Source organism: Embiotoca jacksoni, unplaced genomic scaffold, assembly GCF_022577435.1.
Source record: "Embiotoca jacksoni isolate LCO1_2020_lvr unplaced genomic scaffold, fEmbJac1.0.p SCAF_13, whole genome shotgun sequence".
In the NCBI taxonomy this organism is placed as follows: Eukaryota; Metazoa; Chordata; class Actinopteri; family Embiotocidae; genus Embiotoca; species Embiotoca jacksoni.
This window is the reverse complement of record NW_027185263.1, coordinates 7,457,863-7,474,124: the sequence shown is the minus strand read 5'-3', so window position 1 is coordinate 7,474,124 and position 16,262 is coordinate 7,457,863. Positions and strand designations below refer to the sequence as shown.

The 16,262-nt window shown below is 42.0% G+C and overlaps 2 protein-coding genes across 2 annotated transcripts; both read left to right on the top strand.

Moving 5' to 3' along the window:
• Positions 1 to 1,587: 1,587 nt before the first annotated feature.
• On the top strand, positions 1,588 to 10,993 carry LOC138196259 (clathrin interactor 1-like). Its single transcript, XM_069146142.1, has 12 exons — positions 1,588 to 1,733; positions 5,032 to 5,136; positions 5,321 to 5,417; positions 6,165 to 6,273; positions 6,509 to 6,754; positions 7,518 to 7,686; positions 8,051 to 8,267; positions 8,350 to 8,431; positions 8,549 to 8,626; positions 8,805 to 9,121; positions 9,388 to 9,562; positions 10,100 to 10,993. The coding sequence occupies exons 1-12, from the start codon at positions 1,693 to 1,695 to the stop codon at positions 10,498 to 10,500; spliced, it is 2,037 nt and encodes a 678-aa protein (XP_069002243.1). The 5' UTR covers positions 1,588 to 1,692; the 3' UTR covers positions 10,501 to 10,993.
• A 2,139-nt stretch (positions 10,994 to 13,132) lies between these two features.
• LOC138195987 (SOX domain-containing protein dichaete-like) lies at positions 13,133 to 15,919 on the top strand. The gene is made up of 5 exons (XM_069145643.1): positions 13,133 to 13,208; positions 13,543 to 13,683; positions 14,618 to 14,857; positions 15,034 to 15,301; positions 15,637 to 15,919. The coding sequence occupies exons 1-5, from the start codon at positions 13,133 to 13,135 to the stop codon at positions 15,917 to 15,919; spliced, it is 1,008 nt and encodes a 335-aa protein (XP_069001744.1).
• Positions 15,920 to 16,262: the final 343 nt, after the last annotated feature.

The following is a 16,262-nucleotide window of genomic DNA, read 5'->3' as shown; positions in this document are numbered from 1 at the left end:
CATCGTCCTCTCTGTCCAGGTCATCAGCAATTATTAGAACACATTAAGAGAAGCATGATTTAGGACGTTTTCTCTACATAAAAACCATTAGTTACAAAGTGATAGGGGTACTTAATAGATATATTTTTATACAAACAGCATGAATAGGGTGGAAATGACTTGTGATAATTGAATGTACGTTAATGCAGGATTGTTCAGTCCCTAATAAACATGACAATCACATATTTATCCCAACATCACAGAGAATCTATACAAGCACAGTTTCGAGGTGGGTACCCAAGGAAAAAAATTCCCTGAAAGTGTTTCTGTGACATAGAAATAACAGTAATGTGACAAATGTGGCGTCAAGGCAAGGTGGACCTTTGATCACCAAATCGTATCTGTTCATCCATGAGTCCAAACGCCAAGCTATACCAATAGCAGATGTTAGTCATTCCCTTATATTTTGGGAACTTTTCTGCCACTCAGGGAGCCATTTGGGAACATTTTTGTCATGCCAGTAGACAATTGGGAAACCTGTTCACGCCATTCAATAGTCAAACTGGCAGACTTTAATCATGCCCTAACATGTCTCCATTTGGAAATACTTCGAATGGATGGAAAAGGTTAACCGAACGCCAAAACTTTAATGGCAATTTTATGTCATCACAGCATTTTGCAAACATTTCCAGTTAGCACATTTATATTTTTTTTAACTACGGTATTTACATGCTAGTGACTGGATATTTAGTATATTTATTATTTTGTTTTTTCTTAAATTCTTCTGTTCTTTCTGTCCTGGAGCAGACGTGAGTGAGTGTAGCATCAAAATTTCCCTGTCATTATGGGTTGTTGAATGCAGATTGATTACAATGGAAAATGAGATTTTTATTAATCTAAAATTAGATGGACAACACAATAAAGGTAGAAAAAAAGTGAGAGGGTCTGAATACTGTTTAAGTAGACTCTTAATGTATAAATACAACAGCAAATAGATTTTTCCATTTAGTTTATTTTAGAGTCAGAGGGTGACAAACATACAAAATCAGCTTTGGAGCATCATGAAGGTCTGGGGCATAAACTGTTTGTAAACGAATTTTTTAGAAAAGCTGATAGTAATAGAACAGCTATATTACACATGGGGAAAAAAAAACAACTTTTATATAACCAGTAAAACATATTGAACAAATGAATAATAATTTGGGTTATATGTTTTTACACATACGAATATTAAACTAACTGCTGAATCTCCAAAGTCCCGGTCCCCACACGAACAACCAGCGGGCTCCAATGTCCTCGAGCAAGACAGGACAACATAAATGATTTATCTATTTATTATCCTCACTGCCCCGGTGTACCATTTGCTTTGTGCTTTAACGTTAAAACTAAAATGATCCAATCCTTTTTTTTTTTTTTTTTTTTAAACTTGGGCAACGTGTGTAGAGTGCGCATGTTCAAGCCGCCGGCGACGCTCCAGTGACGTAGACAGAGAACGACGTTTCCGTAGCAACTGGGGCCGGTCCGTTAACCGCAGCGGCCGCTGTACTACCGGAGCTTTTATTGAAGGTGGAGAGGGGTGGTGGTGGTGGTGGTGTGTGGGGGGGGGGAGGAGGATTGTCGTCGGTAACCGGATACCACCCCTGGCTTGCTTGGGCGTAGAGACGCGGGGGCGACGCAGCATCGAGGCGGCGAGCCCGCAGTTTCCGTGCGGAGATGCTGAACATGTGGAAAGTCAGAGAGCTGGTGGACAAAGCGTGAGTACCGGGCGAGGAGCAGGTGGAGCTCTTTGCGCTAGCCGGAGCTTAAACCGCAAAGTGGCTGCTGTGCTAACCGGCTAAGTGAAGGCGGCTTCAGCCGGGCGGCATCAGCAGCTTTTTACCGCTGACAGGAGAGAGGATACGGGCCGTGACGTCACGCCGATAGCCCTCAGCTGTTAGCTTTGACTAGCTGGCTAGCTGCCAGTCGGTTAACCTTGTGGCATAAATAATAATAATAATAATAAAAAAAAAAAAAAAAAACGTGCGTCTTTTGCAGTGGCGTCTCCCGTTGTGCCCCACCCCCTCCCGTCTCCCCCCTCCTCACCCTCATGTCGTTTCATGTAACATAGGCCAAGAGAAACATACTATGTTCAAACCGGAAATGTGTTCGTTTCTGATCCAAAACAAACGCTACCCGGTGAGCTAATTCTGCTCGCGTCGCTAAACCCAGGTCGGGTGTGTTCTTGTGTGTGTCCTGTTGAGAGCTGCTGCGGAATCACGCCCTGTCCCACCCTCCACCCTCCCCCCACCTGCACCCTACTGATGCCCGCCACCTCCGCTGTGCAGTCAAATAACGTTAAGCCCCGGTGGGGGAAGCTAAGCAATAATAATGGGAAGATAAGTGGTTAACTATTGATTTGTGAGTCGTAAATTTCCCTGCCGATTAGATCCCAATCATCTCACAGAAGCTCCACCGGTCTAACTAGGCCCACAACCCCCCTCCCCCCTTCCTCCCCCCCTATGGTCCTGAACAGCAAAGCTTGTCAGCCAAGCAAACACATCGTACTGCAGTAGCTAATGTTGGTGTTGCAGCTCACTACATCGTGTTGTTTGTTTGAACACTGCACCACGCATGCTTCATTGTGGTGTGGGTCTTTGTGATGTACAATGAGCAGCATAATGTTTACAGTCATTGTGCTGGTACCCAGCAGGAGCAGGACGAACAACAGCTTCCTGTCTTGTCTGTTCCCGGAGATGTATTGAGCTGTCTGCCTTATGTTGCTGAGTAAAACCCAAACTAGTATAAAGTTGGAAGATGGACTAAGTGACTCATTCTTGTTTTTTTTTTTACTGAGATAGGAAGTAAATACACAATTATATGAAGAATTTAAAACAAAATCAAGCCAAAGCCAACACAGGAGGATGTACGAGCAAAAATTTAATAATTTTGATTTTGCTTAGTGTGTAAGAGCCAGGGGAAAATGGTGACAAAAAACAGAATTGGCTTTTTTTTAAAATTCCAATCTCACCAGTTTATCAGTTGAACTTTTTATATTATCCTCTGGAATTTTGTCACAGTCACATTTATGTTGGAAACTAAAACATTATTAGCTTAGTAAAGGTAGAATTTGCAGCTGAGCTGTACTGCATTGCATTATATGGTGAAACCTTTGTCACTGAAAACACTGGCTGGACACCATCTTATTTTGTTGTAAGTGTGTTGTTTGTCGATATTTTCTCTCAACTATCTTGATCTCTATACTTTTTGTATAGTTACACGGTTACTAGGAGGTTACAGCTTGGTGAACTTGTGCCATGTCAAAAACATTTTTTTTTTTTATGGAGACTGATGGACATTTACATACAGTTTGGAGTTTATTTAAATAAAGATAATGGTGATGATATATATAGTAGTTTGTCTTGCTGTTAGATGAAAACATCTAAGGCCCTCTCTAGAGACAGTGTTTGTTTTGTCTGTTCTGGATTTCTGTAGAAACATGGCGCAACAGTGACTTTACACTAGGGAAAATATAATTATGAATATTATAAACCCTTTTTGCCAATAGATCACCCTAAATCCAGCACCCTGTTTTTACTGCCCACATCACGTCTTTGGTTTTTCATATTTCCAATTTCAACCCTATAAACAAAGGCAGTGTTCAAACATCGGTCATAGAAGATCTATATTTCACTTTGACTGTCAGCTCATAGTTTGAGAAGCTAGACTGTGGTATGTTCCAGCTTTTAAAGGACCGGTTACATTGCAAGTGAGGTAAGGATAAAGAGAAAGTACACAGCAGAAAATAACATTAAGAACAGATAAATGATGAGACTGAAAAAAAGGAGATAAGAGGAGGGAGTTCTCAACCGAGCTTTAGATGGAGTAATGGACACCAGCTCCCATCAGCTGTTGGTTGTGCCTGGCTGGGCATGATGAACAAACTCTATTATTGATCTGCCTCAACAGAGCTGCCAGTGGCAGCCTTTCTTTTCCCGCAGATTAAGAGTCACGCTGATGTATACTGTACCATCTGTCTCTGTCGTATCTACTGACAACAAAACTGTCAAAAGCAGCTTCTGTAATGTACAGACGCTCTTTATTCTCCTCTAGCTGGGAGGGTGGCAGAGCTCAGAGGGGAGAGAGATGGAGAAGAAAGGTAGGAAAGGAAAGCAACTGCTCATGATTAAAGGAGTACTGAGAGCACTGGAGGTCGGGTGAAGTAAAAAGCAGGAGATGAAACGGGCTTGAAAATGAAGACGGAGCAGCAGATAAGACAGAATATGGAGGGAAGAGTGTTTATTCAAGTTGCTGTTTTTTTTTTTTTGCCAGCTGTCTGTAGAGCAAACCATTCCCATCAAGAGATGTAACACACACACACACACACACACACACACACACACACACTCACACACACACACACACACACACACTCACTCACACTCACACAGGAAAACAAACACAGCAGCAGGTGAACCCACAAAAACAAAGTGGGCAGGAAGCAGACGACATTGCTTATGGGCAGGTTTGGCTCTGTTTACCTCTGTTCTCACACACACACACACACACACACACACACACACACACACACACACACACACACACACACACACTTCCGTGCACACAACTGTGTCATCTCCCTTTGTGCCCCAAATGGCTTGTTTATGTGTAGTCCCAAACATGCATGTCTGTCACCTGAAGGGCATTTATGAAGTGCATTTATTTTTCAGTGAACTGAGACTTAGTTTACTCTTTTTAACTCAGTTGTATTGTGTGTATTCTGCATGCATGCATTTAGCTATTTGTTGTGATAATTCAGTTTGTCACAGTTTGAGTGTGTGGCGTGTGCCTCATCTGTGAGGTGTTGTGTAGCAGTCGTGAAGTGGAGACAGTGTCAACGTGGAAGTTAGATATAACAGTTGACCTTCATTTATTTTTGTGTTTTTCATGTGTAAATATGTCCGTGTGTGTTTTTAGTTATCTGCTTTGGGGTCTGACTGTCCTCTGGAAATGTTAACAAGTCACAATTGTTTTATTGGTGTAATTTATGAAGTAAATATATGTTTGTGTCAACAGCACCAATGTGGTGATGAACTACTCGGAGATCGAGTCCAAGGTGAGGGAGGCCACGAATGACGATCCGTGGGGACCCTCTGGACAACTAATGGGAGAAATAGCCAAGTAGGTGTAGCACACACACACACACACACACACACACACACACACACACACACACACACACACACACACACGCTTACTGTACGTGCACGTAAATGCATGCACATAGTGCGTAAACAAGTAAGGCTTATTATCTACAGGCGCTGCTCAAATGATCGTGCTTAAACAATTGTGTTTGTGTGTGTAGATCCACCTTTATGTACGAGCAGTTCCCAGAGGTGATGAACATGCTGTGGACCAGGATGCTGAAGGACAACAAGAAGAACTGGAGACGAGTCTACAAGGTATGTTTGCCCTCTGGTTGGCAGGTCGGTCGTCTGTATCTGTGTTGTGTTGGGCTGTGCAGCTCGTCTCTGCATGTTTGGTCAGGATTTATTAAAGCAGAGCCTCAGTGCTTCTTTGTGCCTGCAGTCAGACACCCACATGACTTCCTGTGTTTACACAGATGACTGGATCAAGACACTTTTTTTTGGCTTGTTGACTCACAGTTTTTCTTTCCTTTTATTTTAAACCAACAGTTTGTGTTTTTAAAACTGCAGTCAACTGATTCACTTTACCTTTTACCATTTTCCATTGCATGACTGTACATGTGAGGAGCAGTGATTTCAGAAGGAGCAGTCAAACCGTTTGATTATTCTAATGTCCTGGAGCAGTTTCTTTTGCTCCTTGCTTAGTGATTTCATATGCAGACACTATGTATATGAATCCTTTATTATGTTGTGCAAAGATCAGAGCAGTACATCTTAACTACACTGTTGTGTTATGCCCACATAATCATATAAGACTGATGTTCAAAGATGATTAATTATGGAAGAGTCAGAGAAGAGTAAATTAGAATTTTTTTTAGAGAGCAATTAGACCGAGTTTAAGAAGGGGTACGACTCAACTGTCGGAAGAGAACATCTATTTATTTAAGACAGATTATTTCTCACTAAGCGCTGATGACGGCATCCCCTCATAGTTAACTCTCTTAGTGTCTCACTACAGCTTAATCTCTTTCTATCTTTCGTATCTCCATCTTCCTCTCCCAGGCCTTACTCCTGCTGGCCTATCTGATCAGGAACGGCTCAGAAAGAGTCGTCACCAGTGCCAGAGAACACATCTACGACCTGCGGTCTCTAGAAAACTACCACTTCATTGGTGAGTCTCTACCTCTTTGTTGGTTTAATTTCTTATTGTTCTTTGATTTGTAAATTTGAGAATGTATGTGGTGGTGGCTGAAATTTAGACGAGGTGGGTGACACTGGATGAAAGGTCAGGGTGTCACAAAAACTACTATCAGCAAGAGATGTCATAGCAGTCTGGCCAGTAGGCCTCCTGTTTTAGTCTTCTGTTTTTGATTGTGTATGTTTTCTGCACCTCTGTCTGTGTCCAGATGAGAATGGTAAGGATCAGGGTATCAATGTTCGTCAAAAGGTGAAGGAGATGGTGGAGTTCATTCAGGACGATGACAGATTGAGAGAGGAGCGGAAGAAGGCCAAGAAGAACAAGGATAAATACATTGGAGTATCCTCCGACAGCATGGGTGGAGGAGGCGGAGGAGGAGGAGGAAGCGGAGGAAGCGGAGGAAGCGGAGGAAGTGGAGGAGGAAGTGGAGGAGGAGGAGGCAACTTTAAGAACTGTAAGTGATCCACAGTGTCTCCTTTGAATATAATAACACAACTTCCCTCATCCAAACTTGTTTGAGGATGTTGTGTATAGCAATCTAGAGAGCTTTGAAATGGGTTCTAAAAAGTTAAACTTGCGTTCCCTGTATTTACATGAAAACGGTAAATGTCAGTGTGAGCAGAGAAGGGGTGGATTGTGGCTGCAGGAAGGTTGATTACAACTCAGACTCACCGTGCAGTGAGTTAACACATCGTACATGTTTAATCAAATTGGTACACTGTCTGCCAAGCTTTCAAGGCTAACCCTGCTGGCATGCAATAGCTGATGGACAACGACTGGTGCAACGCTAAAATGTTCTGAGCGGAGCTCGCGCCCTCCTCTTATTTTCATTCCTGGAGTATGTCGAGATAAATGGACTTCTGACAGGAAATGTTTGGCTCACAGGTCATACCAAAACCGAAAAAAATCTCATACCAAATCGAACGTTGCGTACCAAACAGTTCTGGATGAATACACTCACATTTACATTACTAATTCATTTGAATCATTTATTGAACAAAAATACAAAACATTAAATTGTACATTCTTTGACTTTGGACCGTTAATCAAACCAGCATCGAGAAAATGACTAATTGGAAAGTAAAATCATAATTTGCTGCAGCTCTAATGTTTTTGTCTGATTGAAGATTTTGCGTTATGTTTATTAAACACAATGGTCACACCAAATATGTACTCCCTCTCTGTTTCTCTCTCCTTTTCTGTCTGCTTCCTTCCAGCCAATGAGTTGGATCGCAGTAAGTGGGATGAAGACTGGGATAAGAGCAGAGGAGCTTTCCCCTTCAGTGAGAAGCTCGGAGAGATCAGTGATAAGATAGGCAGCACCATCGACGACACGCTCAACAAGTTCAGAAAGAAGGAACGAGACGACTCACCTGACAGAATCAGGTGAATGTACACACAGACACATATACCTGTTTACACCACGGTCTGAGCAAATGGTTGTTGTTGTTTTTTTTAAATGGTTTGAGGATGTTCACCAGTTACTATCAAGAGTAGCCAATTGGATACTGAGAGTGAACAAACATGAAACAATGCAAAGAACAACCCACTCACTGCACATCAGAGGGTTCTCTGCTACTTTCTCAAGTGTGTAAAATCTTTACACCAGTGGCTCTTGGATTATTTATTACATTATCAAACAATAATATGGAGGGAACACTGCACAGACATACAATAATTGCAAAGCAAAGCAACTGTGTGTAGAAAAATCTCCATAAGTGCTCATACATCCCTCGCCTGGTTGCCATAGTGACAACGAGGAGGACCGTGCATCGAGAAACGGAAGGCAGGAAACCGTCGAGTTCAAAGATGAGGAGGAAACTGTCACAACGAAGAGCATCCAGATCACACAGGCAACAGAGACCACAACGACCACCACGCGGAAACGCAGCGGAGCGGCGAGCAACAAGACCCTGGACCTCGGCGCTGCAGCACACTACACCGGAGACAAGAGCCCAGAGGAGAAGGTATTCACACTCTCCTCCTTACGTGACACACATTTTCAACATCTCTACATGTTTAATCACTGTGTATCTCTACTCGCTTCAGTCCTCAGTCAGACAGTCTTCCAGCGGCGGTCTAGCTGACCTGCTAGTCATTGACCCTTCATCCAATCAGAGCACTTCAACAGGTAACCACTAACTACTTCCAGACATTTTTTGTCAGACAAGAAAACTCAGAAAGCCCTTCTTTTTTTCTTTTTTTAATATATATATATATAAATCAATATTTGTGTCCATCCACTCAGGTGGCAGTTCAGACCTCATTGGAGGCTTTGCTGACTTTTCCTCTCCGGCAGCCTCGGCCAGCCTCCCCACCTCCACAGGTAAACACTTCTTCCCTCTCTCAGCACTACCTGTATGACAATATACTTTGACTCAACAAACAAACACGTTGCACATGCTCTTTATTTAGAGTGTGTGAAAAAAAAAAATTAAATTGGCATTTCCTGTCAAAATGTTTTCTCACCACAACTAAAAATACCACCACTTTCTTGGGGTCAGCTGCTGCACCATCCAATGGAAATGGAGAGTTTGGGGACTGGAACGCCTTCCCGGCCAATCCTCCTGCTTCGTCGAGTTCTGGCCCCTCCCAGCCCGTCACTGACCTGTTCGGCAGCGTCCAGTCACCCACGGCCTCAAATCCCGCCTCTGTCCCACCTTCTGCTGAGCTCTTTGACCTGATGGGCGGAGTCAACCATCAACTAACCAATCCACACACAACACTCAGTGCCTCTCAGAGCATGACTTTCTCTCTGGGGGGGATGACGCCAGGAGCATCCGTTGCTATGCCCACCATGCCTCTTTCTCGCTCTCAACAGGTAGGTGTGTACCACACCTGCACAGGTAGCCTCTATTTGTCTCAAACTCGAAAAACTGGAAACCTGATAGACAATCCCACTGAAAGAATAACGCGAAGGCTTTCATGTGTATTACATCGTACAATTAGTAGCCTAAAATAAGAGTGTAATAAAAATATGTCCTTAGTCCTTTACAGTATGTTTCTCTCTGCATGTTCTTTCTTTTATTTTTCAAGTACAGTGATCTTTTGACTCACCTATAGACAAACGTTTGTAATTTGTCTCAGAGCATGGCATCTCAGCAGCCAATGGGACAGCAGCAGAAAGGCGCGGTCGGAGGTCAGGGATCGTTAGGGTCGACCTGGTCTGACCCTTCCGTCAACATCAGCCTGGACTTCCTGTCAGCAGGCCTCAACTCCACTAAGACACCGCCCACTCTCAACAATATCATCCAGCAACAAGGTATCATGTTCCATACTGGAAGTCATTTTCTGTGTGTTAGACAACATGTGGGTTTGATTATTATGACTTCTGCTAGGTTACAACATTTGTGATGCAGATTACAAATAATTCACAGATTTAATGGGATATGTTGTAGTCAGAAAAAGGTTTTAAATATATAGTGCTGTCCAAAAGTGAAAGTAAGGATGCCTGTAAAAATATTGCCATGCAAAAATAATTATTATTCACAAGTTAACTTTACACAATATGTAGTAAACGGGGGGAAAAAAAACCTGAAATAAAACCACATCCTCCCAAGTAAACTTTCACAGTTTTACAAGGTAATTGACTGGTCGGTTGTTATAAGCTTCTTGCCACAGTTGCTTCTGTCTGTGTGATGTCCATGATGTTGAGATCGGGTCTCTATGGGGGCCAGATTATCTGCTGCAGGACTCCTTGTTTTTGTCGCTGAAGATAGTTGCAACAATGACCTGCTCATCGCTCCATATAAGACTTTATGAACAGAGTGGTAATCCCTGCCCATATGTGTCTGTGCAGGAGTGCCTCCCGTCAACCTGTTGGCCCAGAATTTCGGGGGACTGAACCTGAGCTCACAACCTCATGTGACACCCGTCAGACCACCAGCCAATCCCATGATGGCAGGCAATGCCATGACAATGGGGATGCCTGCGTCAATGGCAACTGGCATGCCCGCCTCCCTGGCCGTGGGCATGCAACCTTCAATGACCACGGGTTTACAGGGTGGACTTCCTGCAAACCAAGGCATGATGGGAATGAACATGAGCATGAATATGGGCATGGCCGCCCCTGTGATGATGGGTGGTATGGCTGGCATGGGAGTACCAGGAGTAGGAATGGGCTTAGCACACTCCATCACCCCAGCCGGGGTCCCACCCAAACAAGATGCCTTCGCTAACTTTGGCAATTTTGGGAAATGAAGGTTTGGAAATGTGTGTGTGTGTGTGTGTGTGTGTGTGTGTGTGTGTGTGAGAGGGTGAGTGCGCATGTCTGACATGATGAGAGTGTGAACCACAGAAGGACTGCTGTACTTGAAGACAACCTTGCATGTTACTCTCTCTTCTTCTGTTCCGTTTGGTGAGCTGGCACCAGTGATCGGTCACCGTCCCAGTCCGCCGACAGGATCTCTGAGGTAGAGCAGGACGCCCACTGGTGCCCCTCACCCAGCGATAATTTGATGGGTGAAAGTATGTCACACAGCGGAGACAGGAAGTGCAGGGAAGGTGTCAACATCCAACCTCCGGTCATTACTTCCCTGTGGGGGGAAAAAAAAAAAACAAAAAAAAATTCTACTTTCAGTATTTCTCCCTCCATTACAAAAACTCCCTGCAAAAAGTTGTTCTCTGTCACTGCTTGGAGAATTCAATCGGTACAGTGGACTCAAATAAAAATGGCATTGCTGCCTTAATTTTGCATTGTAGCCTGAGATATTGTGTTTCATGTAATTCTAACTGAATTCAATCACAATGTTTAAGCCATTCCATTATTGCCAGGGGGACTCTGCTACATTTTCCTTGTGCATCTGGAGTACAGAAAATCTATACGATGGTCCTCCAGCAGAGGACAGAGTGAACGTACGTGTTGAAATAACTCTGGACGGTCGGACTTATTCTTGAGCCATACTTGGGAGGAAGAATTACATATTACATCTTTATTTTTCTCCCCTCTCCTCTTTTAATCTGGTTTGTAGCAGTTCACAACAGATGGATACTCAGTAGGTCAATAAAATCTTGTTGATGTTTAAAAGATAACATGAACTAATGTACCTAAAATACTATTAGGCGCTTTATATTACAATAATTGATTGATTACTATTAAAAGTGATACTTGTCCTTTGATTTCCAGTTTGGGTCAGATTAATGCCTAATTACAGGGTCAGTCAGTATTTTATTCAGAGTACTCTTCACTGATATTTTCTTCATGCTTCCATGTCCTTGTGTCACTTCAGGCACTTCACTGAAGGTAAGAATTGCTTTCTGTCCCACGTAGATCTAGTCTTTTTTTTTTTTTTCTACTTTTGCATATAGACACTGGTTTATGGTGCTAGGTACAGAATAAGTATTCTGTTACTGGCTGTGAGAAAGTAGTGTCACCCTCTACAAGACTGAAAAACACAATCCTGTACATTTTCTTCATGTTTACAGCAGTGACACAAAGCAGCGTTTTTGGGACACCCCAGCAATGCACCTTTAATTACAAAGTATTCTTGCCAGCAAACCATTTTTCACCTTGCAGCTCACTTGGTGGTGTCCTGGCTACTTGCCTGCACCTCAAAAATATGTTTTTGAAAATAACTTTTCCTACATTTGACATTAAACACACTGGAGAACTTTTCTTTCAACTGAGTTTTCATATATGATGCCTATGGCTAGCTGAGACCAGTCCAAAGGGGTTTTTGGGGTCTTGAAAGGTTTGTGCGAGAAATGAGTGAATGAGTGAATGTGTGTGTGTGTCTGTCTGAGATTTTGTGTATGGGTGTAGTTTTCTCTGTTTGATGTGCAAACACAGCTAAGCAGAGTCTCTTGTCATTTTCTGAGGCACTGCACTCCAAATGACCAAATCTTTATTTTGTTACTCTCAAAAGGATAATTCCGTAGCTTTTAGTTGATTAGTTAACTTGTAAGGTTATGTTCATATGGGAGAGCTACTGCTAACGTAATTTAGTTGACTTGAATCTTTTCTTTTTTCCAGTACAGATCATTTGATTTGATTGTACGCTATATTTTCTGTACTTTATTCAACATTAAATTAAATTATAACATTAAACATTCAGTCTCCTCCTTTTTTCCATTGATATTTGTCATCAGGGTCTCCCTTATATTTTCTTTACATTTGATCCTAAACAGGCCATTAGCTGTAGTGTAGTAGCAGTAAGATTATTTTCCCTGTACGTCCTCATTTTGGCAACTTCTACACAAAACGGACACAAAAATGATTTCTGAACCAAAAGTTCATAGCAGCGTATAAAAACCTTTGAAAGAAAATGATGGGAAAATGTGTTCAGATGATATAGGCTAATATTTAAAGAAAAAGAAATATACTTTTTAAAAACCAATTTATTAAGAGATATTTTGGGGTAGGTCTACTTGTCATTGATGTTCTGGCTGGCTGTGACCCGCAGCAGATTTAGTAGGTCGTCAGAACCCTTCTCTTTTTATCACAGCCTCTGTGATGTTTATGCACCTGCCTTTTATTTGAAGGTCTGAATCTACTTTCATAAATAGGAAAATAGGAGAATAGGAGAATTCATTTTTAGATCTTTTATCATTTGTAAGTTTCTAAAAACACTTTGCTGACTTTGTCATCATAAGTTATTGACTGTAAATTGACTGAGAAAAAAAAATGTCAGTTTTAGTCTTAATCAAACAAAGAAAAAGTCAAAAAACAATAGTTCAATGAAACTTTAATTGCTGGAACGTGCAGACCACGTGGTACAAAACGTTCTCTGTTGTCTGGGCAACAAACTGCTCTCAATACATCACATCCAGATGAAAACAACATTCAAACCCAGACACTGACAAAATAACTACGAAGACACTCGTCCCAGGGGACATGCGGCACCAAAGAGGAGATGGAGGAACGGTCCGAAAAGTTAACCATGAATACCGTCCGCCGGGCAGACTCCCAGGTCAGGACCCGGCTTTTACCAACGTTCAATTCCTTCATATCGGAGGCCAAAGTCGAGATCAACTGCCAAATGGGACCGGAGAGAGATCCAAGTTTTGGCAAAACCAAAACTACGTCGTCTCGGTTGGCGCAAGTAAGTTGTGAAATTTTAAGAGGGACACATACCATCCATATCGACCTTATACAACAAACAGTGGCAAAGGTGTGTGTAGTAATGGGAGGGGAGGGGGGTGCTCAGATTACAACGGTCAAAACACCTGTCCAGCAGCAGCTGCTTTCCAGGTTGGCGCCGTGAAACTGCTCTTTAATGAGGTGAACGAATTGTCCCGTCGCAGGTCACAGTCTGGCTGGTAACCCACAAACCGGGACAGCTGGAAACTCCCCGAACCCAGACCCAGTCCACAACAACCAGACCTCAACTAGACCAGGAAGCGGTGATCCACTTACTACTTTTACCATCCCGCCAACAGAGAAAGGTGTGGTGGCTGTAACACGTGTATAGAAGCGCATTTATCTTATAAATTGATCAATTTTGGAAAATAAAATAATGATGTGCTTAGTCAGAATTATGAAGCCAAAAAATAATTATAGCCTAACTGTGACGGTCATATAAGAACAGATATGATATAGCTGTTAAGTCAGAGTAAGTCAAAATTCATATTCAATAAATCAAAACAATGATATAATCCAAATTTTGACTTTCTGTCTCAATATAATGAGATACAGGGTAATAATTTTACTTCAAAGTCGAGAACAATTAGTCAATTATTTGATTATTTACTCAACAGAAAATTAATCAAGTATTTTGATCTTCAATTATTTGTATTGGTTATTCTCTAAATTCTCTGATTTTAACTTCTTGAATATGGGAAATTTCAATAATGTCGGTGTCCTTTGGTCCATGATAATAAAACTGAAAACCTTTGGCTCGTGAACATTTTAAAGACAAAACAACCAATTAAGTAATCAAGAAAACAATAATTTGTTGCAGCCCATTAATGAAATTGACCTACCATCCCCTATTTTTGACTTAGAAAGATAAATCTTTGCCTATATATTGCCCACTTTTCTATCTACTTTTTTTTTTTACTTAGTATCTCATACGTTTGAGGAAGTATGATTTTTATTTTTTATTTTTACAACCCTAATACTTCATAAAAAAAAATGTACGGTGAAAATGGGTTTCCAAAGATCTGTGATATGTATTAGCAATTACCATTTGCTATCTGGGCCTCAGTTCACATATACAAAACTCCAAAATACAAATAATAAAAAGATACACAACAGGAATTTGACAAATACACTGAACATCTAAATTATCAATAATGTATTTACACATAATGTGTCTTATTCTGAATTTTTTTTTTTCCTACACAAGTAAACCAATCACTCCCCAAATGTCTCCCTCAGATCTGAAGCAAATGCTGTCTGTCAAAAACAAGACAGGACGCATCAAACGGCCGATGAATGCCTTCATGGTGTGGGCTCACATCCACCGAGATGCCCTGCAGAAAGCACGTCCTAAATCCAGCATGATAGACACCAGTATTCAGCTGGGCAGTGAGTGGTCCAAGCTCAGTGAAGAACAGAAGAGGCCCTACTTTGAAGTGGCTCACAAACTGAAACGCATGCATGAGCAGCAGTTCCCTGGTACGAATCATCACACAGCTACATGGCAGCAGAGAGGATGATGAACAAAGTTACTGCTGTATCTTATGTGCCGAAACACTGTGGATAAATTGTCAGTTTGAATCTGTTCCGGTGTAGATGGTAAACCTCTACTTTTCACTTCCTCTGGCCCTCTCTCGTGTGTTTTGTAATGCCAGATTACGAGTACCGCCCCAAGAGGAAGAGCTCCACAGAAGGTTTCTCCTCCGAGCAGAGAGCTGGACAGGCAGCTGGACAGCACCAAGACTCTAGAGCTTCCTTTGTCGTGCCACAAGCCGTGCCTTTAGTCCCGTCCATGCTGCTGGGCCCCTGCATGTATCCATGTCAATCTGTCGTGCCTTACACAGTGGGCTCCTATCCCTACCCATATTTTAACCCATATTATCCAATGAGCCCCTACCCCAGGGTCCAGATGCACCATTCAAGGTGAGGCAAGTTCAGGAAAATGTCTCAGCTCACCTAGTTTATTTTCTGTGATTTTATTTCCACATCCTATCTAATGAATTGATCCTGACAACTGACAAATTACAGCCAATATAAAATGTTTCTATCAACCCACACAACCTCACATACAAGCAAAAACAGTTTCCTTTTGATTTATTTTAAGTAGCAGCAGCATGCAGAGAAGGATTAGGTTTTAGGATTCAAGTGTACATTTACAAGATGGGTCACTTCTATATATGCAGACTGTTATATGATACTTTAATAGGGTGAAATAAGGTGTACATTTTCTAATTAACTTGCTGTATGCTTTATATCAGGCTTTCCTTCAGCTGTCCTAACATTACCAGCCCGATGGAAGAAGCGAGGAATCAACACCACACTCACCTGCAGAGGTACACGATCGCTGTGGCTTCCCTCGGCAGGGTAAACATGCAGCAGGAGCATTACCTGCCTGATACTAGGGGAAATGTCCTCTTTGGCTCCACCAGCACTTCAGGGAGCTTTCAACAGCCTGATATTGTCACCAATCAGCAGCTGTCTTCAAACACTACAATGGAGAGTGAACATGAGGAGTGTTATGTTGATGTTGTTGGGTTCTAGGAGATGTTCAGCACTTACAAAGCAACTCTGTTAGCGATATTTACATGGACTGATCTATATTTGATCAAACAAATAAAATGTTCTGTGACTGTACCTGGTAGTCAGCTAATGTTCATGTGTTCAAAATATTCCAGGCTATGGTGATGTTTCTCCATTAAAGGTTAAATGCATGCCTGTGTTAACACTTTTTTACTTACGTTGTTATAGTGAAAGAGTTTGTTGGACGACCGCATGTCAAGATTATTTTTGCTTGTTTCTCTATGTTTGGTGAATTGAAAAGACATTTGGTTCGATACCACCGAGAGATTTAAAAACTAACAGTTGTCCTTTCACACCACATTCA

Bases quoted from the DNA above. Each gene is read 5' to 3' on its own strand.
- LOC138196259 (XM_069146142.1), top strand. From the start codon at position 1,693: ATGCTGAACATGTGGAAAGTCAGAGAGCTGGTGGACAAAGC. The intron at 1,734-5,031 runs GTGAGTACCGGG...TTGTGTCAACAG, and splicing joins AGAGAGCTGGTGGACAAAGC to CACCAATGTGGTGATGAACT. The intron at 6,274-6,508 runs GTGAGTCTCTAC...GTCTGTGTCCAG, and splicing joins AGAAAACTACCACTTCATTG to ATGAGAATGGTAAGGATCAG.
- LOC138195987 (XM_069145643.1), top strand. From the start codon at position 13,133: ATGCGGCACCAAAGAGGAGATGGAGGAACGGTCCGAAAAGTTAACCAT. The intron at 13,209-13,542 runs GTCAGGACCCGG...GTCCCGTCGCAG, and splicing joins TCCGCCGGGCAGACTCCCAG to GTCACAGTCTGGCTGGTAAC. The intron at 15,302-15,636 runs GTGAGGCAAGTT...GCTTTATATCAG, and splicing joins GTCCAGATGCACCATTCAAG to GCTTTCCTTCAGCTGTCCTA.